Source organism: Numida meleagris, chromosome 4 (genome assembly GCF_002078875.1).
Source record: "Numida meleagris isolate 19003 breed g44 Domestic line chromosome 4, NumMel1.0, whole genome shotgun sequence".
In the NCBI taxonomy this organism is placed as follows: Eukaryota; Metazoa; Chordata; class Aves; order Galliformes; family Numididae; genus Numida; species Numida meleagris.
In genome coordinates, this window is record NC_034412.1 from 24521751 (window position 1) to 24543880 (window position 22130).

At 39.7% G+C, this 22130-nt stretch overlaps 1 protein-coding gene across 13 annotated transcripts in view; it reads left to right on the forward strand.

Annotated features, from left to right (window-relative positions):
• TMEM131L (transmembrane 131 like) overlaps positions 1-22130 on the forward strand; it is a 73164-nt gene that overhangs the window by 45322 nt on the left and 5712 nt on the right. For 9 of the 13 annotated variants that reach the window (XM_021393811.1, XM_021393813.1, XM_021393814.1 and 6 more), the window contains 15 exons: positions 2261-2378; positions 3647-3788; positions 4750-4859; positions 6525-6597; positions 8655-8797; positions 9421-9563; positions 9895-10081; positions 11641-11826; positions 13296-13445; positions 14053-14669; positions 16141-16292; positions 18087-18211; positions 19740-19897; positions 20282-20467; positions 21531-21609. In XM_021393811.1, coding sequence (XP_021249486.1) covers positions 2261-2378; positions 3647-3788; positions 4750-4859; positions 6525-6597; positions 8655-8797; positions 9421-9563; positions 9895-10081; positions 11641-11826; positions 13296-13445; positions 14053-14669; positions 16141-16292; positions 18087-18211; positions 19740-19897; positions 20282-20467; positions 21531-21609 — 2569 coding nt within the window. The remainder of the gene's footprint in view (positions 1-2260; positions 2379-3646; positions 3789-4749; positions 4860-6524; positions 6598-8654; positions 8798-9420; positions 9564-9894; positions 10082-11640; positions 11827-13295; positions 13446-14052; positions 14670-16140; positions 16293-18086; positions 18212-19739; positions 19898-20281; positions 20468-21530; positions 21610-22130) is intronic. The other 4 variants (XR_002437800.1, XM_021393823.1, XM_021393812.1 and 1 more) reach the window with 3 other exon arrangements.

Consider the following 22130-nt stretch of genomic DNA (forward strand, 5'->3'; position numbering starts at 1 on the left):
AGCTGGCTTATTCAATCATAGAATCATAGAATGACCTGGGTTGAAAAGGACCTCAAAGATCATCGAGTTTCAACCCCCCTGGCTGAGTGCATGGTTGCCAGCCACTAGACCAGGCTGCCCAGAGCCACGTCCAGCCTGGCCCTGAATGCCTCCAGGGATGGGGCATCCACAGCCTCCCTGGGCAACCTGTTCCAGTGTGTCACCAACCTCTGAGTGAAAAACTTCCTCCTAATATCTAACCTAAATCTCCCCTGTTTCAGTTTAAAACCATTCCCTCTTGTCCTATTGCTATCCACCCTTGTAAACAATCGTTCCCCCTCCTGTTTATATGCTCCCTTCAAGTATTGGAAGGACACAATGAGGTCTCCCCGGAGCCTTCTTTTCTCCAAGCTAAACAAGCCCAGTTCCCTCAGCCTTTCCTCATAGGAGAGGTGCTCCAGGCCTCTGATCATCTTGGTGGCCCTGCTCTGAACTCGTTCAAGAGCTCTGCATCTTTCTTGTACTGGGGGCCTCAGGCCTGGACGCAGTACTCCAGATGGGGCCTCACAAGAGCGAAGTAGAGGGGGACAATCACCTCCCTCTCCCTGCTGGCCACTCCTCTTTTAATGCAGCCCAGAACATAGATGGCCTTCCGGCCTGCTAGTGCACACTGCTGGCTCGTGTCCAGCTTCTTGTCCACCAGGACCCCCAAGTCCTTCTCCGCAGGGCTGCTTTCAAGTACTTCTTCCCCCAGGTTGTATAAATACCTGGGATTGCCCTGGCCCAAGTGCAGCACCTTGCACTTAGCCTTGTTGAACCTCATCAGGTTCACGTGGGCCCACTTCTCCAGCCTGTCCAGGTCCCTCTGGATGGCTTCCCTTCCCTCCATTGTATCGACTGCACCACACAGCGTGGTGTCATCTGCAAACTTGCTGAGGGTGCACTTGATTCCATCATCTTTGTCATTGATAAAGATGTTGAAGAGCACCAGTCCCAAGACTGAGCCTTGGGGAACACCACTTGTGACTGGCCTCCACCCTGACATAGAACCATTGATCACAACCCTTTGGCTGCGACCAGCCAACCAGTTCTTAATCCACTGAACAGTCCATCCTTCAAATCCATACCTTTCCAATTTATAGAGAAGGATGTGGTGAGGGACCATGTCAAAGGCTTTGCAGAAGTCCAGGTAGGTCACATCTGTCGCCCTTCTCCCATCCACTGATGCCATCACTCCATCATACAAGGCCACCAGCTTGGTAAGGCAAGATCTGCCCTTGGTGAAGCCATGCTGGCTGTCTCGGATCACCTCTTTGTCTTGTATGTGCCTTGACATGTCTTCTAGGAGGATCTGCTCCATGATCTTCCCAGGCACAGAGGTGAGGCTCACTGGACTGTAGTTCCCTGGGTCATCCATTCTCCCTTTCTTAAAAATTGGAGTAATGTTTCCCTTTCTCCAGTCACCAGGGACTTCACTGGACAGCCATGATTTTTCAAATATGATGGAGAGCGGCTCGGCAACCACATCAGCCATCTCTCTCAGAACCCTATGATGGATACCATCCAGCCCCATGGACTTCCACACATTCAGTTGCATGAGGAGGTCTCGGACTTGTTCCACTATTACAGTGGGACAGAATCCGCTCCTCTCACACACACCTTGAGGTTCAGGGTCCTGCCAGACATGGGGAGTCTGACCACCAGTGAAGACTGAGGCAAAGCACTTATTGAGCACCTCAGCTTTTTCCGTGTCTGAGGAAGACAATTCTCCATCCTCATTTATCAGAGAGGGAACACTCTCCTTGACCTGTCTCCTCCTGCCTATGTACCTGTAGCAAAGTCAAGTTGTCATCAGTCTCAGTTGGTTATTTAAAACACTGAGGCCTGTGCAGTAAGTTATATTTTGTACTTTAAAACTAAGCTGGTTTGGTTTTCTTTTGGAGAGTTCTGTGTAAAGACTACCAATAATGTAATAACAACCACTAGAAACAGCAACGGTGAGAAGAGCTTAGCAGAGCATACGGAACCTATGCAATTCCTGTACTCTTGTTTGCTTATAGAATTACTGTGGTTTTGAGAATGCATGTCTTCATTGCCCACATCTGATTTGGTTGGTATATGTACCCTCACACATGCTCACTTTGAAGGAAAAAAGTGGGTTGCCTGTTTGGTTTTTGTGTTGAGACCATTTGCAGATACTGATTGCTTAAATTTAGAAGTAGATTGGTGGGAGGAGCAAATGTTGCTTCTGTAATATATGAAAAATCTGTTATCTTTTTAGCAAATCTACTTTGGCAGAGGAGTCTCTCTCTGGACCATTCTGCCTGGGATGTGGATTCTGAGCTTGCAAGTGAACTTCATGAAAGATGGCAAAAAATAAGACATGGGGAAGCCTGCAGGTTGGTACAGAATCTGTTGAGTTGCTTCATTCAAGCCAGTACAATGATGTAAGAGAATATTTATATCCTGAAGTAGTCTTAATTAGAACAAATGTTTTAGACCTTGCTACACCCAAGTAGGTTATCTTGAAGCCTCTGGAATTTCACAGCATCCCAAACACTCCCAACTTCCATTCCAAGGTACTGTCAGTGATAGTAAACATTTCAGATGCCTGAATTTTAGGGTGTAACTAATGTTTTGACTGTGAGCTCCACTGTAGCTACCCAATTTTAAAGCACTTAAAGCACATTTTACCAGATCAGTTATGGAGCTGTACAAATCCTTTGTCAGCGGATCCCATAGCAACGTTCTCAGGATTAGGAGCTTTGGACAGCTTTTCAGGCTTTTAGTTACAGAATCATAGAATTGCTGAGGTTGGAAAAGACCTTCAAGATGAAGTCCAACCACACCCCAACCATACTACCTTAAATCTAACAACCTGCCACTAAATCATATTCCTGAGCACGGTTTGTAAATGTGTCCAGGGATGGTGATTCAACCACCTCCCTGGGGAGCCTGTTCCAGTGCTTCACAACCCTTTCTGTAAAGAAGTTTTTCCTGATATCCAACCTAAACCTCCCCTGGTGCATCTTGAGGCCGTTTCCCCTTGTCCTGTCACGAGTGAGAAGAGACCAATCCTGCTCTTGCTGCAGTCACCTTTCAGGTATTTGAAGAGGGCAATAAGGTCACCCCTCAGCCTCCTCTTCCCCAGACTAAACAGCCCCGGTTCCTTTAGTCTCTCCTCATAGGGCATATTCTCCAAGGCCTTCACAAGCCTTTTTGTCCTTCTTTGGACCTGCTCCAGCACCTCAACGTCCCTTCTGTACTGAGGTGCCCAAGTAGTCCTTGGCCTAATAGGTGTTGCATGTTGGGGATGAGGAGAAGGAAGTAGTCACTGTGTTTGAGCAATTCTTGTAGAGACTGCATCAGTGACATCAGCACCTTCCCAGAATAGAGAGGTACGGCTGTGAAAACTAGTCACTGTATTGCAGGTGGAAAAGAGGAGACCAGAGGAATGCACATAAATTACACTGTCTGTGATTAAGTTACAGATTTATGGGCTTTATTTTGTGAAGAATGTTTTTAAAGGAAAGATTAGTTGGTGTAATTAATGTCCTGACTAATCATCATTTTTGTTCTTGGATTAAAAAATAAATAAAAGGAGAAAGAAGGGAAGAAAGAAAAACAACAACAAAACAACCAAATCTTTTTGATTTTGCCAATAAAGCAGGAGAAGCATTCTGGGATCAAGTCGCTTGATTCACCAGAAGAAGCCTGAAGAGGTGTCCTTTGCCTTTTTCTTGCCACGGTTGACTGCAGAGCCTGGCCTTATGCTCAGTTTCAGTGCTACAGCAGTTAAAAGTAGCATGGTGAGGATGGTTGTTCTTTTTCTCAGCTGATACATTTGCTTGCTTAAAGAACAAGGTCTGCAGTTAATGTATGGTGATGCTTAACATTTTCATATTGCTTGTAAACTGATGTTTTGAAGTCTTCGTGCAAGTCTGTTGTGAGAGACCACATTTGTTTATCCCTTTGGCTCTCTGATAAGTTCTCTACCTACCCATTTGTAATATTTTAATATGAGGAGAGGAGTAAAACTGTTGATGTTATCAATTACGAACAATTGTTAAAGTTTTTCTCACATTGTGATCTAAGTTACATGCTTGTTGTAAAGTAATTGAACAAGGGGCTAAGGATTGGGTATGTTATCGTTAATGATACATGTGGATACAGGATGGCCTTCCTTCTGCCACAGTCTTTCACAATAGAAGTGTATAAAATGTTGAAGATACAAAACTGAGGTAGCATTGCAATGCTTGCCATCATGCTGACAGGAACTTCTTTATTTCTCAGATTTTGGTCACTGCTAATATAATCTGAACCAGAACCTGTCATATGGAGATACTTTTCATGTGCACGTGTTGTGAATTACCTTGATCTTCCGTTTGTGCCATTTGATTATCACTTTAGTAATGCATGTAACCTACTCAGACTCAAACTTCTTTAAGATATGATGGCACTTTACTAACTTCAACTTATGTTGAACAGCTTTGTTTGTCTGAATGTGCAAATCAAAATCCAAATTAAAGGGTTATTTTAAAGGAGGAAGAAGTCTACATTTTTGCACATGTGAGTCTTCATGCACTCTGAGCTATTTCTGCAGTTGAAGGCATGGAGATGTGTCCTGTTCCATTCAGTTTTGTACTTGCATGGGTATATTGAATTAAGACTGAAGCCAGGTGGAAGTCCCTTGAAAATGCAGCTCATATTACTTATGCTGACTTGATAATAAGTCTGCAGTTTTTAACTTTTTCCATCCCAACTTTTTAGGTAAAGTATTTCATACTGAGAAATCCTTCATCCTTTCCAGTTGCACTGCAGCTTCTGCCACTCTCTTACTACCCTGATCCCCAAGCTTCACTGAGTCTGCTCAGCAAATGGTAATTAGTATAACTGTTTCAGAATGCCATTTTTTCTTTTTGAAGTTGTACTTGCTGTGCCTTGTGATTGCTTATTATTATTTATTTAAATTTTTTGAAGTATAACTGATGTAGGGACCATTTTCTGCTCCGTTTTGGAAGGTACAATCATGTTCAGAGTGCTTCCCTGTATGGCACTGACTATGGAATGCACCCAATCAATGAAAAGAGCCAAACTGAGCATATTTTCCATGAATTTATGCCTGCCAGCAACGAACTATAATTGATCATCTTTTAAGATTTGAGGTTTAGTGCAGTCTTGTGCTGGCTACCCAGGTGAGGGGAGCAACTCCTACATGTGGGGATGTGCAGCTCCCAGCAAAGCTCACTGGGAAGCGTACAGTCTGTAGACTGTGATCAGTGAGGGGGAAAGTATCTGAACCTAAGCTAAGAAAAAAGATTTATCTTTTTTTCTTAGGTAAAAGCCCTGTAAGAGGAATAGGAAATGGGAGCAGGGAAGAAAAATTCACCAGGTCTAGAGCCAGGAACCCTGCCATAAATATTTTTAGCATCAGCTAAACAGATGTTTTTACGCTGTTTTGATCTTTCTATTTTAGAGCTGGAGAGGTCTAATGAGAAATCTATGGAGCTAGGTGGAGTTTGTAAAGGGGCATGGAGACTAGGCTGAAGTTCACTGGAACAAGCCCTGACTGTTACACTTTTGGAAAACTGTCCTACTTGTATAGTTGGTAGTACTGTTATTTGTTTGCTTGGAGTTGGTGGGATTACTCACGTTCTTAATTGTACCTTCTTTATATGGGGCCTCAGTATCTGTTAATGCTTCCCTAACATCATTTATTTGTGTGTTCATGTGCGCATATATATATACACACACGTGTGTGTATGTATATAGATATGTAAATAACTGCACGTGTTTGTATATTAAATATAATTTCCACACAGAATCTTTATAGTGGCTTGAGATGACATGTTCTTTGTATCTTGACACTTTTGTTTCAGTAAATTGCCTAGGTTTACTTGCAGTCATGCTTACTAACTGGTTCTTTCCAAACTAACGTCATAAAAAGTTGCGACAAGGGAATTTCCAACTTAGTGGCTGGATGTCCACTAATCCTCTATGGCTTAAATTTTATTTATTGGCTTTCTTACGTCTCTTCTTAATGCCATAAGTACCAAATGCTTAGAACTTGCTTTTAGACGCAAAATAAGTTTCAGTAAGTGATTTTGATTTGTGAAGTACATGAAAGAATACATGAATTTGTCCCAAATTCTGAGCAGAAAAAGGGACATATAAATAAATTGTTACTATTTGATAATGATTGTTTCTCAACAGTTACGTAGCAGAAAAGCTCTGGAATATTTCTGTTTATGTACAGCAAGAAATTAGGTCTTGATTGTGATCTTTTGCAATATTGTATGCTGAGAGAACTAAAATACCCAGGCAATTTTATGTTTTCCAAGCACATGCAATCCACATGAAACTGATTTGCAGTGTGTTTTGTTAAAATGCAGATCTACATTTCCATAGTATTTCACATCTGCCAAAGTGCAATTGTAAAAGTGTTTTTTTTTTTTTCAGGACAAACACCAGTATGTAAAAATAAGTCAGTGTAGTTCTGACAGACAAGGTTTGAAATACTTAATTTTTTGTTTTGTTTTATTTAGGTTTGGCATAAATGTTCAAGCTATTAATTTCACCACCACTGAGTTCAGGCTCATGGATGAATGTTCTCACAGGGTAAGAGGTTTAATTTCACTAGAGGAAGTGATCTGTCACATTAGCTGCATTACATCTGAGCTGTTACCAAGTACTACTTAAAACAATGTAACTGTGTTTTCTCTGTTCTCTGTCAAACTTGTGTTTTTGCAGTCAATTTCTTTCCAGAATTTGACTCTGTTGTTTTCTAAATGGAAAACAACTGTGGAGAACTTGTGCATGTGTGTGTTGAAAAGGGCACAGTTTGCTTTCTGTTTTGGGACTTCAGTTTAGCTCCAGGTTGAGCAAGAAGTACAAGGCTTCTGTGTTATCTCAGAAGATAACAGATCTTCTTTTCAGTAGAAGGAAATAATGGTTAGTAGCTCAGGGATGGGGACAGCTGCATTTCTGTGCTTCACCTCAGTCTCATTGCAACTTCCAGGTTGAGGCTGGAATGTCATGGCTGTCTGTGGTTCCCATTACCTCATTTTTAACACACAGCAATGCTTAACTGTGCCGCATACCAGTGCTGATCTGTGATTATGCCCCGAGGTGTTCTGTCATGGATAACAGCGAGATGATGTGCTGCCAAAGATGCTGGCATAATCTGACAACCAGAGTACTGTCCAGGGTACCAGCAAGAGTTTATTCTTATGTTTTGTATGAGGCCCTGGGCAATCTGATGTAGTATTTGATCTATCAGCTGGCAGACCTGCCTATAACAGGGGGGTTGCAACTTGGTGATCCTTGAGGTCCCTTCCAACCCAAGCCATTCTATGATTCTAGTTTGTGCAAAAGCCTGGAACTGGCATATGTTCCTTGCTATCTGTGCATGCTGCAGCTGTCTCTTTAATGCTCTATGTAAATGCAATGATAGATTCCTACCTTTTAAAAACAGTAAGAGTCTACTTGTTGCACTAGTCAAAGCTGACCTTTGTTTTTTGGCAACAATGAAGAGTTGTAAAACAGTGGCAAGCCTTTATGTTAGCATGTGTTGCCTGTATTTCATGTAGGGACTTGAGCTACGGGAACATATATGGTTATATAGTTACTTGGTATGTATGAATACAAGATGGAGCTTGACTTGTTAGCCAAATGACAAGTTGTTAATATTTACATTTTTGAATGTGTCCTCATTTTCCCAGTCACTTTGTATACACGTGTGATGAATAGTTAGGCTTACATTTGAGTGCAAGCACATCTGTATAGGAAGTGACAGGGTGAAATTTGAAAATGCCATACATGTTTTGCTTCTAATGAATATTAACTGTTAAGTACAGGCTTTGAAACTTTTTTAATGTTCTTTTTTTCATTGAATAGACTAAGAATAAAAACATTTTGGACTAGAAGAGATCAGAAAAGCTACTGAGATACCATGCATGAATCTTAAAACAACCAAGAAAGAGCCCATTTTGTTATGTTTATGGTGGTTTTGTCTGCTATAGGTTTCTCATCATGCTTTCCTAAGAGGAGACCTACAGTTCTAGAGTGGGAAGTTTCAAAGTAGTTCTCTCTCTCTGCTCCTCTCTCTGTTGTCTTCGTCTCTTTTTAATGGGGAAAAAAGACTAAAGAGCAGTACTGAAATTAAAATATATACATTTTTACATTCTTTCCAGTCTCACTGAACTTATAATAGTGCTGATCTTGAATTAGTGTGGTAGAAAGTTCATTTTGGCTTGTTTCCAGTGTCTCAGAATGATTAACGTATTTGCCAACAATCCATTTCTAACTTAAAATTTCCCTGTGTATTAATTATATTGTCAGTTCTAGTTGTGTTGCGAAGTGTTTCAGCACTCCTTAAATATGATGGACACTGTGTAATTTCTTTTCCATCTTAGCAAATAAATTCTGTTTTAAAAAATGAAGTAATACATTCTTCATAAGAAGCACAGTAATATGAACTCTTGCTCAAATAAATAACCTTATCTGATATTCATGGTGTCAGACTGAAAGATGTTAGTGTAACAAGTTAGTTAGCATTTACTGCACCTTGCCAGAAATATCTTGTGGTGCTAAGTAAGGAGGTGGTGCTTTGTTTTATTGATACCTTTTAACACGTATGTTTTCTATGACTAAATAAGTGCATTTTTGTTTAACAGAATGCACACCAAGAGGATCTAATCAGCAAGAAATGCAGTTCTGAGCTGCTTCGGTTAAATTTACAGCCACTGGAAACCAGAAAAGTTGGAGTAATTTTTACACCAGTTGACTACAGAAGAGTGGCTTCCGTTATTTTAATCAGGTAAGCCAAGTTTCACTTGAGAAGCAAACAAAAAAAAAGTCAGCGAGCACATGATTTTTCCACATTGTGGGGCAAAGACAAATGGACCAAGTTTGGCAGTCAGAACACCTACAGTTTAATAAAAGTTGCTTGAAAGGTCTTTGTGCATTACATCTAGGTCATTAAAAAGTAAAACTTCAGCTTCTCTTTCTTTTTTTTGTGATCAGTGGGTTAGAAAATGCATGTGAATTAGTGCTGTGTTTATAACCAAGGCAGTTTTTTCAGTCAGCAGACCAACAACATTTTCATGTTGGGTGGCTTTGCTATTTTAAACTTAGCTCCATAGGGATAGGATTTAAATACCCTGTTTGAAAGAGTTTATGGAAGAAAACAACCATTTTTTAACAGGTGGTACTGTTAGTGGCAGTGGTCACAAAACTTGTTACTTCATTTTTTTAATTGGTGATGGTGAATGGTTTCTAGGTGAGCCTGTCTGTTTTTACGGGAAATCAGTCCAAGTGTGGCCTGTGATTCTGTTACTGATACACTGTTGTCTTAGTTGTTGGCAGCTGGATAGCAAAGCCATGATTTTGTAAACTTCATTTATGTCTTAATGGCTGATTGCTTGTTTTATGTTGTGGCAGAAACAACTTGACTGTTCTGGATGTGGTCAATGTAGAAGGCTACGGAGCCAGAGAATTACTTAAAGTAGGGGGAAGACTGCCAGGTGCAGGAGGGTCTCTTAGATTCAAGGTTCCAGAAGCTACGCTGATGGACTGCAGACGACGTGAGTAAGAAGAAGCAGGTCTCTAATTTTGTAGCTGCCTGTGTTATCCCGCAGTGGTATTGACATGGTGCAATAATGTTAAATAAACAGAATATTGAAATAAAAAAACCTAAAGAGAGTGATCATGAGGTGTAGGTTCTGACGAATCATAACACTGGCTGAGGCTAGTTACAAGTTCTGGAATTAAACTGCTGCAAAACAGTCTGTATTAGAATGGTGGTCACTTCTGAATATTTAATTAGATTGTAAGTAAAAATAGCTTATTTCTGAACATGAAAGAGTTTTTTAAGCACTGTAAAATAATTGTTCTTTTGTTTTTGTTTTGTTTAAGAACTGAAAGACAGCAAGCAAATTTTATCCATCACGAAGAACTTCAAAGTAGAGAATATTGGGCCTCTTCCTATAACAATTTCATCAATGAAAATCAGTGGTTACAGCTGCCAAGGATATGGATTTGAGGTGTTAGACTGTCAGGAATTTTTTCTGGCTCAGAACTCATCACGGGAGATCAGCATTGTGTAAGCACTGAGAAATTTGCTGAACTTAATAGGAAATTTGAAATAATTATTTTCAGTAACAGACACTGCAATCACACACACACACACACACACACACACACACACACACACACACACACACACACACTTTGAACACTGAAAATAAATTTCATAAGCATTTCCTCTTTTCAAATAATGATGTTTATAGTAGTCTGTTGTTGTTAAAAAGCAACACGCATGGTTTTATCTGTGTGTTATAAAGTAATAAGCAAAAGCAAAATTTGTCACAATGAATGAGTCAGGCAAGGTCTAGCAAGTGACTCTTTTTCATTCCTTGTTTTTCTTTAGTTTGTCCCCAGTAGCCTGACTACAATCTAGTCATGTTTACCTAACATTGCACATTGGTATAGAACTGGTTCTTATTAAAATCCTGTTGAATTAGTCATGGCTTAAACATAAGGAGAGGTAACATTACTGTATTACAGTAACTATGGTTATGTATACAATGAGTTTCACCTCTGGCAATTGGAAGGGCAAATTGCACCTTTTAGCAGTACACATGGCAGCCAAATAGAATATTGGGTTGGGCCAGGGAAATTAGAAAGGCAAAATCTGATGTTTTATTCCATTTTCCCCATCTTTCTAGCCTTGTCTAGACTTAACCTGGAATCTGACCCTTTCCAACTAGTGCTTGCTGTACACATTAACTGTGCTTTTGATAGAAGTGTTTCAGTTAACATGAGCTGGTTATGTTGCACCTCCTTGAGAAAAGGAAAATGAGTGACTATAACGTGTTATCTGCATGTGCCCACATGGATATTGCACATATTTAACTCCTTGTCAGCGGTTTACGGGCGTTAGGCCCGATTCCGTGACGAAGGGGACGGGGGACCCACGGGCCCACGTCCCGGGAAAAGGGGAAAGGGGAAAAGGGTAGGGAGATGGCCCTGAGAGCAAAGAACAGCGGCAACAATCTGAGGAGAAACAAACTAATTTACTAAATAAAATGTCGGAATGCAAAACAACACACTATAATACAATATAATTACAATTTAAGCTGATAAATCCAATACAGAGAGAGAGAATGTCCCAAAATCAAGGTAGGCCTTACTCTACTACCGACGATAAGACGGCTGGAGAGCGAGGTGCTACCGAGACGAGAGACGGGCGGAAAAGGGACGAGGTCTCGTGATCTGCAAGTTTTTATACTGCGAGCTTTTATCTTTTTTCTCCGGCTGGAAAATGGTAACAGAGGAGCAAAGTACCGTGGGGACTGTAGTAGTCCTTCTCTTCTGAGAACCAGGTACATTCACTACATGATGTTATGATGTGGAGTACCAATAACCGAAAATCATAAAACCATGACACTCCTTGAGGATGACCTCAAAGTCTTACCTCTGTTAGCCAGGTGCTAATGCATCTATGTAGTTTTAAGCAGACAATGGTCACATACTTCATCGTATTTTTTCATATCATTAAATTAAAAGTCATGTTGTATTTTGTTTTATCAGCATGACTTCAAAAAATGATTTAGCCTAGCAACGGAAGAGTAACACCAGCTCTGTCTCCTTTCCTGTCAGGTTTACTCCTGATTTTACATCTTCATGGGTAATCCGGGAGCTTACACTGGTAACTGCTGCTGACCTGGAGTTCCACTTCACACTTAACGTGACTCTTCCTCACCATTTGTTGCCACTCTGTGCAGATGTGGTGCCAGGACCCAGCTGGGAAGAGTCTTTCTGGAGGCTCACTGTCCTCTTTGTAAGGTAATGTGTTCAGAGCCACTGGTGCAAAATCAACAGGCACTTCTGTCTTCTAGATGTGAGGATAGGGCCTAAATCTCTGCTGCATCTAAGTCTGTGATAAGTAATGTGATACAGTAACCTGTGGTAGAGTTCACAAGCATTTCATTCTCCGCTTCCTGGTAAACTCCCATGTTAGGGTTGGAAAGAAGGGTTAGGTACCCACCCCCCCTCAGGAATAGCCAGCGGATACCCCTGTTGCTAGAAGACTTGCTTCTTTCCAAGTACAGGTGCACATAGAACCTGTTAGTCCCCATGTGTCAGCTGTAGAATTGAGTGAACTGGTGGCTTAGCTTAGAATATTTCTGAGAAATTAGCATGAATTTTATTTATGAAGTTTCAGGCAACTGAATAAGGACCTACTTTTCCTTGTGCTTCCTTCCTCTTGTTACCTACTTACACCAGAAAAATGATTTGCCTTATGTTAGCTGGCTCATTGCTTGGTTATGGGAAACTATTTTTAAGAGTCCTCCACCATTAAGGGTTCTGCTCTTACGCTTTCTTTTTTATCTTGCTTCATAACCTTTCACACTCTGTACTGTGATTTGAGTGCTCTGCTTGTGACAAATAATTCCTGGTGCTTTCATTGCTCAAACCCTGGATTCCTGCTATCAGAACTGGCAAGCAATGAGCATAAATATCATCATGAAACATATGGTGCACACTTAATTAAGATCATGTTGTATCATGTGGCGTTGCTTGCATTGTTTTGACAAGTGAACCAACAAAAATGACCATGTTACATGGTTCTAGATGCAACAGAAGGTTAGTACAAGGACTTGAAAACTCAGTCGTTTCTCGTTCTGTTGTCTAGCTGATAAAATTTGTACTATATGAAAAAATGATTTGATGAATAATGGAGATTTTTTTTCTGATCAGTTTATGTTTGGTGCAATTAATGCACCAGAGAAAACAAGAGGACATTTTGCAGTCAGTTTTGCCTCAGAAGAATGGTGGCATCTGCAGCCCATTTTATGTCAGTATTTCCTCTAGGTAGAGGAAGGGACAGTAATAAATAAAAATAATGGCATAACTATCATGCATGTATGGAAGGTTCTTAGTAAATTAACACACATCATGCTATGATATGTTGTCACTGTGTTGTAGCAAGACTTCTTTCCAGCTGGTCTTTAAATGAGGTGTTAGCTTTCCTTTCTAGGATAAGTATTTTTTTAGATTTTTTTTCCTTATGAAGCTCAAGACTGAGTTACTTTTATTCCATATAATAACTAGTAAGGGCTGTAAGATTAAAAAAAACAAAACAAAACAAAAAAAAACAACAAAAAAAAACCCAAAAAACAACATTAGGATTGTTAGTTTGTATTTTCTTATCTGCCTTCTTCCTTGAAATTGACTAACAAAATAGTTGAAACATACATCTTGTTACAGCATTCCTGAAAATTGTGGACACCAGTATTTGTTTTCTTTGACAGTTTGTCCCTGCTCGGTGTGATTCTGATAGCCTTCCAGCAAGCCCAGTATATTCTAGCAGAGTTCATGAAATCAAGACAGAGACCAAATCCTAGTTCTTCATCACAGCAGAACAGCAACTCTGTTGATGTCATCAGCTCTGATTCTTACAAGTAAAAATACTTTCTTCTTTTAAATTGCCTTTTTTTTTTTTTTCATTCTGTTTAATGTGGAGTAGAGCTTTGCCTTTTAGTACTTTGATATTGCTGTGGGCTGCTTTAGATGAGATCCTGTTCAAGGTGATGTCTTTCTGAGAGTTTTCAATATTACAGCGTCTGTTTCTCTCCACAAAAGAGAGGATGTAAGAACTCAAGGGCTTATTCACCTTGTATATCATCGGTAGTACATAGAGTAAAAATAGTGTGATGGAATTAATGGATACACCACGTACAAAATGGAAAGCCATGGAAAGCTAAGAGTGGAAAATAATGTGAATGGTCTTCGAATATGATTTCCTAAGTCTCTGAGCTTAGGCATTTGTTCAAGCACATGTGTGTGTTTGAAGTCTTAAGCACGTACTTAGTCTTTCTCAATGTCTGCTGAAATTAGCATGTGCCTGGCTGGTGTGATACATCTTCCAAGTAACACGTTTTCATGGCTCGTGAATATGTCCCCTCTCCTTTTGTTATAAGAATATACAATTCATGATAGCCTCATAAATTTAAAAAGCAACCAAAAAAAAACAAGCCTCAAGTAATTTTTTTTTTTTTTTTTTTGCAGGGGAAGCTGTAAGACATTTATGGATTCCTATAGTTCCTCAGATAAAGGTAAAGGGAAGGGCTTCCTGTCTGTGGGCACTTCTTCTAGCCGAAGTCAAAACGCAGCAAAGAGAAGTCCTGCAACCTACAGCCACTCTCAGAAGAAGCACAAATGTTCAGTTTACTACAGCAAGCAAAAACCAAACTCAGCGCCTAGCAGTGCCATTGCAACTACTGATGAGAAACGAAATCAGATTGCAGAGAACCAAATCTCGGCACCAAAAGAGGACATTTGCACTGATGTTGTCAGTGAGAACTGGGTAACTCTAAAATATGCAAATGGCATAAATGTTAACAAGAATTTAACTCTTCCAGAAAACTTTCTGGGTAAAGAAGAAAGTGCACTGAAAAACACAGTTCTCAATAAAGGTACTTCTTCAGAGTGCAATCTGAAGGAAGATCTTCAAACATGTATGTTTCCTAAGGAAACTAACCTTAAAGCTTCAGAAAATCTAGCTGAGCTCAAGGAACAGGAGTTCTGTCCTGTGAAGATGTCTAAGAAGCTACCTGAAAGTCACTTGTCAAGAAGTTCACCTCAGCAACAGCCGGAACTGCAAGAAATTTCTAGGAAAAATAGTGGTAATTTAAAAAACAAAACAAAACAAAAACATATCAGTTGAAATTATTGAGCAAAGTGTAAAGTTCACTGTGGTCAGGATTTTGTTTTTTTTAAGACAAGGTGTGACATTATTTGTGTGAGCACTATGGTATATTTGTTTACATTCCTAAGGAAATGGTTTGCTTTAAAAGTTGTTGCTTCATGAATCATTAATTGTACTTGGTTTATAGCTTCAAGCCTGTGCTGAGGCATTTTAATGGTTAAAATCATTGTTGTTCTTGATCTACTTTCAAGATGCAAATTAAAAGGCATCTTATCAAAAAGGGCTTCAGCAAGATAGTCGCATACTAAAGACTGGCATTTGCTGAAGCTATGGTGGCTCTGGTCTGTGGCAGTTTACTTAGTGAGTGAGCCATAACGGAGGAGTTCCAGGCACTGACGTAGTGCGTTGTTGCTACTGTGGACTAATCTCTTACACTTTATGTCCTTAACTGTTAGATATGGCAGGCTCAAATTTGCTGTCTCAGGGGTGGAGGCCATATATCATAAGAGACATGGATGGTGCTTGCATGTTTATATGGAAGTGAAGTATTTTTAGAGCTCTAGCAGCCTTCCTTGTCCACAGCCTCATCACCATGGCTCCTTTTCATGCACATCGTGACTTGCCTACTCAAGACGAGAGGGTGGCTGAGATGCTGTAGTTGGTTGGTGGGTAGGAAAATGTGAAAATGCTTGGGCATGCCTTTTCCGTTTGAGAAAACTCATTCAGTGTGATAAGCAATTGCATTCCTTGTTCACTTTACAAACTTGGGGTTGGTCAGAGCTCACGTTAGTTCTGTCCCACACAGTATTTCCAGGGCTCAGGCAGAGGACTGTGGTTTGGCTGAGCAGCTCAGCCAGCTGTTGAGAATGACTTTTTCTTTCATCTCTTTGCTTTTGGTACACAAGAGTAATTATTCGTCCTCACAAACCTCTCAATAAACTTCTACTGCTGCACCCATCCTAAAGAAAGGATGAATTGCCTTCCTCTTCCCAGTGGACACAGAGGACATGCTGGAGACTTAAAGATCCCCAAAGAGTTTGATCTACCCTTTTTTGACAGGTCTTTTCTCTGAGCTTACAGGGTTTTTTTGTCCTTTTTTTTTAAGCCCAATATTATCTGGCTTCCAGTTCTACCTTCTAGACCCCATGACTAGAACCCAAACAATTCAAATTCAGATGAGTAGGAACTGGGTAATTTATGTATACCCATGAGCATGTATTGACACAGATCTACTTGTAGTAACTGCTCTCAGAATGTTTGCACAACATTAGCTGTTGAATATTGAAATTTTCAGCATCAGCAGCATAAATATTCTGGAAAGCCCATGGTTTGGGAGGTTGGCTGTTTGTTTTTTAAGATGTAGGCCAAGGTGAAGGTAGAAAGCAGTGTGGATGTGGCTGGGAGTTCATTCTCTTCTCAGTCAAACTCGTGTTACTTCTTAATTCTAGGGAATAACCAGCAAGTGCCTCTCAGGAATGAAACAGAAAATTGTGAGACCTTAAAAAAACAAATTAACATAAAGCCTTCCACTGAGAAAAAGATTAATAAAGGACCTAAAGAAGAGACTCTATGCTGTACAAAAGAGATTACTACTTCTGAGGTTTGCATTTCTGCTTCTTAAGTTTAAAATGATCTCCTTGTTATTTATACATATACATGAAAATAAATGTTTGTATGCATATGTAAAGACTATTACAGCCAGAGACACAGCTTGAAACATTGTAAATCAGATCAATGCAGAAGCATGCAGATGTGCTGTCTCATATCCCTTGCATACTATGCTGAGTTATAGAAAGATGAACAATTCGGGTGAAAATTAAAGCAGCCCTCATATTGTGATATTGGCTGTATTTCAGGCAGATGTTTTCCCCTGTATCATCAGAGTAAGCTCAGAAAGACTGGAGTCCGATGGCAGGTGTCAGTTGCAGCAATGGTGTGGGCACCTCAGTACAGAAAGGACATTGAGGTGCTGGAGCAGGTCCAAAGAAGGGCAACAAGGCTTGTGAAGGCCTTGGAGAATATGCCCTACGAGGAGAGACTAAAGGAACCGGGGCTGTTTAGTCTGGGGAAGAGGAGGCTGAGGGGTGACCTTATTGCCCTCTTCAAATACCTGAAAGGTGACTGCAGCGAGAGCAGGATTGGTCTCTTCTCACTCGTGACAGGACAAGGGGAAATGGCCTCAAGATGCACCAGGGGAGGTTTAGGTTGGATATCAGGAAAAACTTCTTTACAGAAAGGGTTGTGAAGCACTGGAACAGGTTCCCCAGGGAGGTGGTTGAGTCATCATCCCTGATTGTGTTTAAAACCTGTCTGGATGTGGTGCTCAGGGACATGATTTAGTGGCAGGTTGTTAGATTTAAGGTAGTATGGTTAGGTTGCAGTTGGACTCGATGATCTTGAAGGTCTTTTCCAACCTCAGCAATTCCATGATTCTGTATCCTAGGGAGAGGTGGTCTAGGGAGGCTTGTCTCCCTTTATTTGCAGACCTGATCTCCAAATCTAAGGTTTTGTGTCAGAGATTTGCTGAGAATAAAGCATGCAGAAGCCCCTTAGCAGATTGTGAAGCTGCTGAGAAGGATCATTCTTCATCCCTGGTTTCTGAGCACACAATAAGCACAATGCATTGTACATGTGTTGTAGGCAGCGTAAAACACGTAAAGAGTGTCTCCTGTCAATTTAGAATTAATAATCAAAATCTAAGAACATAGTTTATGTTTGTGGCCTGTTTACTGCAGTATAGTTGTGTGGCAGTAAGGTGTAATAATGATTTGCTTACCATGCGTGTTTAGGAAAGACAAGGTCTTGTCTTGTTTTGGGAATTGTTGTTACAAACTCCTTTTCATGTGCGGCTGATAGTACTTGTTTGTTTATCCTTGCGTTTCTTAAAGTCACTGTTATTTGTTGATTAAGTTACCCCATAATTTCCTGAGTTTAATTCGAATGAATGCCCCCCCGGTTGCTGAGGAAAAGAAGGATTTATTGCTGCTGAACTTGCACACAAACTGTTATAAATCTGGCAGATGTTTTTTCTTTTTTTTTTTTTTAGCACATAGGGGATTTTATTGACTGCCTTCCTTTTTCTCCCCATATTTTTTATTTCCATGTAAGTCAGGGCTAGATGCTGTGAGGGTGAAATGTTAACACTGGGAATTTAGAAATTTTTCTCTCACCGTCTGTTGAAGGACAGATTCTTGGAAAGACTGATCAAGTTGATGGCATTGGAAAGAGGAAGTGCTGTGGAAAGGCACTGAATCATACAGTAACTATGCAATTAGGTTGAGCTGTTTTGTCCAGAAGAAATTACCGAGAAAATCTAATGCAGTTCATTTTACTGAGGTAACTTTGTTTTATAATGTATGTATTCTCTTAGCTCTTTGGTTTTTTTAATCTTCAGCAAGAAGATGCATTTAGGAAGAAGAAACCTCAGGATAAGAAGGAAGGAAATGTACCAAATCTGAATTGGAATAGAAATAGAACATCTCGGAAAAATAAGAAAAAGAATGTTAATATATCTACAAGGTATGTGTTGCCTCGCCAAGTCATGAAGAAATCCAGAGTTGCAGTAATGTTTCCTCAGGGTTTTGCTGAGTTTTGCGTAGTACGTTAGGCAGATTGCTTTATCTTTTTAAATCAACACTTTGTAGTCCTGGCCTGAGGCTTTACTGTTAAGAATGCACAGTACTAAATATCGCCAGCAGGAGAAATATTTATCCATTTGTAAACCTGCATGTGAATAGACTCAGTCCACTGCATAGCAGTGCTTGCTCTCTGCTACAGCGTGGGATTTGCTGCCTCTGAGGTTTGGATGGTTAATATTCTGTAACTGTATTGTGCAGATAAGATCCAGTTGTATTTTTCTTCCGTGAAAAAGGAAGGCAAACTTGTTCAAATTATTCCACCATCGGGAGAAGTATCTGCTGTATTGAGTAACTTAGGACATATTGTTTTCTGATAGTATTGAAGGAGAAAGAAAAGAGAAAGTTAATTGCATTTTTGCCGTAATGATTAAATCTACCTCAGAGGAGCTGATCAGTGATGTCACTGAAGCTTCACTGATAAATGCTAATAGGTTAGAGCAGCTCTAGGTTCAAACAGTGCGATTACCTTTTGTCCCCTGAGTTTCATTTAAATACATTTCTGAGGTCGACTGTAAACTACTCCATTAAATATTTTTTTTATTTCTAGTATTTATGCTACATCGCTTGTTATTAAAAAATAAAATACAAATTTTAAATAATAAACATTTGTGTTCTAGCAGTTAGGAAAAAATCTTCATTCTTTCCCTGTCCTTTGAATTAAGGTCACAATTGTACACAACCTTCGTGGACTTACTTTTTAAAGTGAGTAGTCCTATTGAGGTTAGTGGACTTAAGGAGATTGTAAATCGGAAGGAGTTGTTTTAACTCATTATAAACAAACTAATATCATTGTGGGAAGTCAGCATATGAAAAAGGCTTTGCAGGTAGGAGGGAGAAACAACGGAAGTACTGAAATTTGACATCTGTTCCTCAAGCTGATGCAAAGTTTTCTCATTTCTGAGCTAAGATGTAGCCGTATCCTTCCTCTAGAAACTTGACAGCTGAGTTTTATTCCTTTTCCCCTAGTACTCTGATTACTATGTTGGCTCCAGATATTTCAGTTTTACTAGGAGAAACTTAAAATTACTTCAGATTTCATAACCAGACTATTCTAGTTATAATTATGCCATTGAAATAGATGTAGGGCACATTTTCCAATCAAACCTAGATCTCCATACAATGCTAGACTATGCTTATTGCTGTAACATATAAATGCCTTCATTAGAGAATGGAACTGAACTTGTGTGCATTGTCTTGCTCCCCCTGAGAAGCAGCAGTCTGTGTGATGGGATATTGTATTTTGGGAAAGTCTTAACAGAGAGTTTTTAGGTAAAGCTGGAGAAGAAGACTCGCCAACCTTTTCCTCACCCCACATTCTGTCTTGACAGCCTTTTGAGTTGGGGTGTTTAATACCTGAAAAGGAAAAAATATGATGTGCAAATATCTTTTTTTGGATGTGGTTGTGCTAGGGTCCCTGAACAGAGTGAGCTGAAGCATCTGTGCAATGAATATGAAAGACAGGATCTGAGAGCAAATATTGGAATGAGAACCTGGTGTCCTCGGGGTGATGGGGAAAATTGTAAAGCAGACCAAAAACCTGGGAGCTTGTCTACACAGGGAGAAACAGGTACATAATCTGAATTGTCTTAAATTGGGGAAGAAGCATAATGTGTTTTCCTGGGAGTAGATTTGTATTCCTTTCCTGAGACATCTTTGTCCCTCTTGTCTTCAAACCCTGTCATGAAGATGGCAGGGCTGGCAGAAGGAGTGGGCACCGCTTCCTTCCCAGAGGTGGTCAGCGCAGTGCCAGAGCCATCATTCATGCTGGTTTCTCAAGGGCTGCGTGTACTGGAGGTGTCTTTTAGGCCATAAGCTCTTCATGGTAGGGGCTGGTGTGTTCATCTTGATGAGAATTTCAGTAGATACTGCTTTCTCCTATCAGGAAACTTAGAGAATTGCTGTAAATTCATATTTCAGGCAACTTTTCTTTCTATTTATTTTATTTCTGTAGAAAGCTTTTATCAACGGTCCAAGAAAAAGTGTTTGGAGAAGTTTTGTTCTGATTCAAGCTCAGATTGTGGAAGTTCATCAGGAAGCGTTCGTGCCAGTCGTGGGAGCTGGGGTAGCTGGAGCAGTACCAGCAGTTCTGATGGAGATAAAAAGCCCATGATTACTGCCAGACATTTTCTTCCGTCCCGTAAGTTCTGCCAACATACATACATCTGCAAATAGTGGAGAGAGCTTCAGCCTTTAGAGTGTGACTTGCCTTTTTGTAGGGGAGAGCACCTCTCAGAGGCAGTGGGACAGATTTAAAGAGCTCGGTGCCACAAGTTTTGTGGAGATAGACATAGTGTCAGAAGGCTACAAAGGAAGCATCAGGCTCTGCACTGAGGAGCTGCATTATTTGTTTTCAAGGAAAGATGGAAGAACTGAGTCTCTAGTCAGAACAGTTTTTGTCTTTTGAATGTTATATCACATTAATTAAAAAAATAGTATCTTTTTGTTTGAGTTATTTAAGAAATCACACAAATGAAAACTGTGAAAACAGTTCAGAACAGATCTTGGTGTGCTGGAGTTGGATAACTGTATTTGAAGTAGAAGGAGCCAGGAGGCCTGATGCTCCAAGGAGGACAAGTGGCAGCCGTGGTTCATTACTGCAACTTTTTGAATGCCTGAATGCCATTAAAATAGTTGAAAGCCCAAGACTGTGTCACTACCATTGCTAGCCAGTTTGGTGTAGCGATAGAAGTAAATTTTTAAAAAGTGCTGAAGTGACACAAGTACAAACAGCCTTGTTCCTGAAAGAAGCTGTTTTGAAGAATTAAAAAATGTGCCCGCATTTATACGTACATCTGTGTGTGCATGAAGTGTCACAGTCTGACATTAGCAAGGACACTATCTGATGTGTCTGAACCTGTGATATGATGGATAACGATTTGTGGGCATGTTAATTTATTCTCAGATTTTATTACTTCTTTAAAAGTCATATCAAATTCAGAATAAATTTAATAGCAACTTGAGTAAGTAGAGTAAATTTGACTCTCTTAACATTTAGAGTGTTGGTAATTACTGAAGTCAAAATACATTTAAGACCATGTGGAAAATAAATAGCACACTTTGCATATTAATGCAGTTGGTGATACTCCAGTCTGAGAAGAAACTTTGTTAACACTATTGATGAGTCCATCTGTGTTTATAAGTATTCTGTGCATACTTCTTTTTTTAGGATCTTTGATTTTCACAGTCATTCTTTTCTTTAGGAGAGAATATTTCACAAAATGATTTTCCATCTGAAACTCCTATCACTTTAAATCTGTCTCATAACATCTGCAATACCAGGTAAAAAATTTGAATCTACACCTGTAAGACATTAAAGAAACTCCACCAACTTGAAATCTTGTCTCATTTTGATGAATTATACCTGTTGTTTTATTATATTTTGTTTATTATATTTTGATCAGCTAATTGCACTTCCTATTTGGAAAAATAATCTTTTTCAGTATGTGGAAAGATCTATGCAGTTGAGACAGAAAATGATTGTGTCGGGGAAATACGATAAATACTTCCAAATGTAAAACAAAATTTGGGAATAAAGGAAATTATTTTTCCCCGCTAATTTCTTCCAGATCGTAGCAACTTACTACATTTCCATTGGCCTTTAGTTATAGTAAAGTAATAATTGTTAAAAAAAAAAAAAAACGGAGACTTTCAAGTTGATGTTATTCTATTAATGAGAATAAAGCTCTCCCAGGATATGCAGCATGAAAATTTATTTCCCCCTCCCCTACTTTCCTTTCTACTTTTTTACTATAGTAGAGATAGCGTCTACGATTCTTATCACTGTGAATCCTCATTTCACT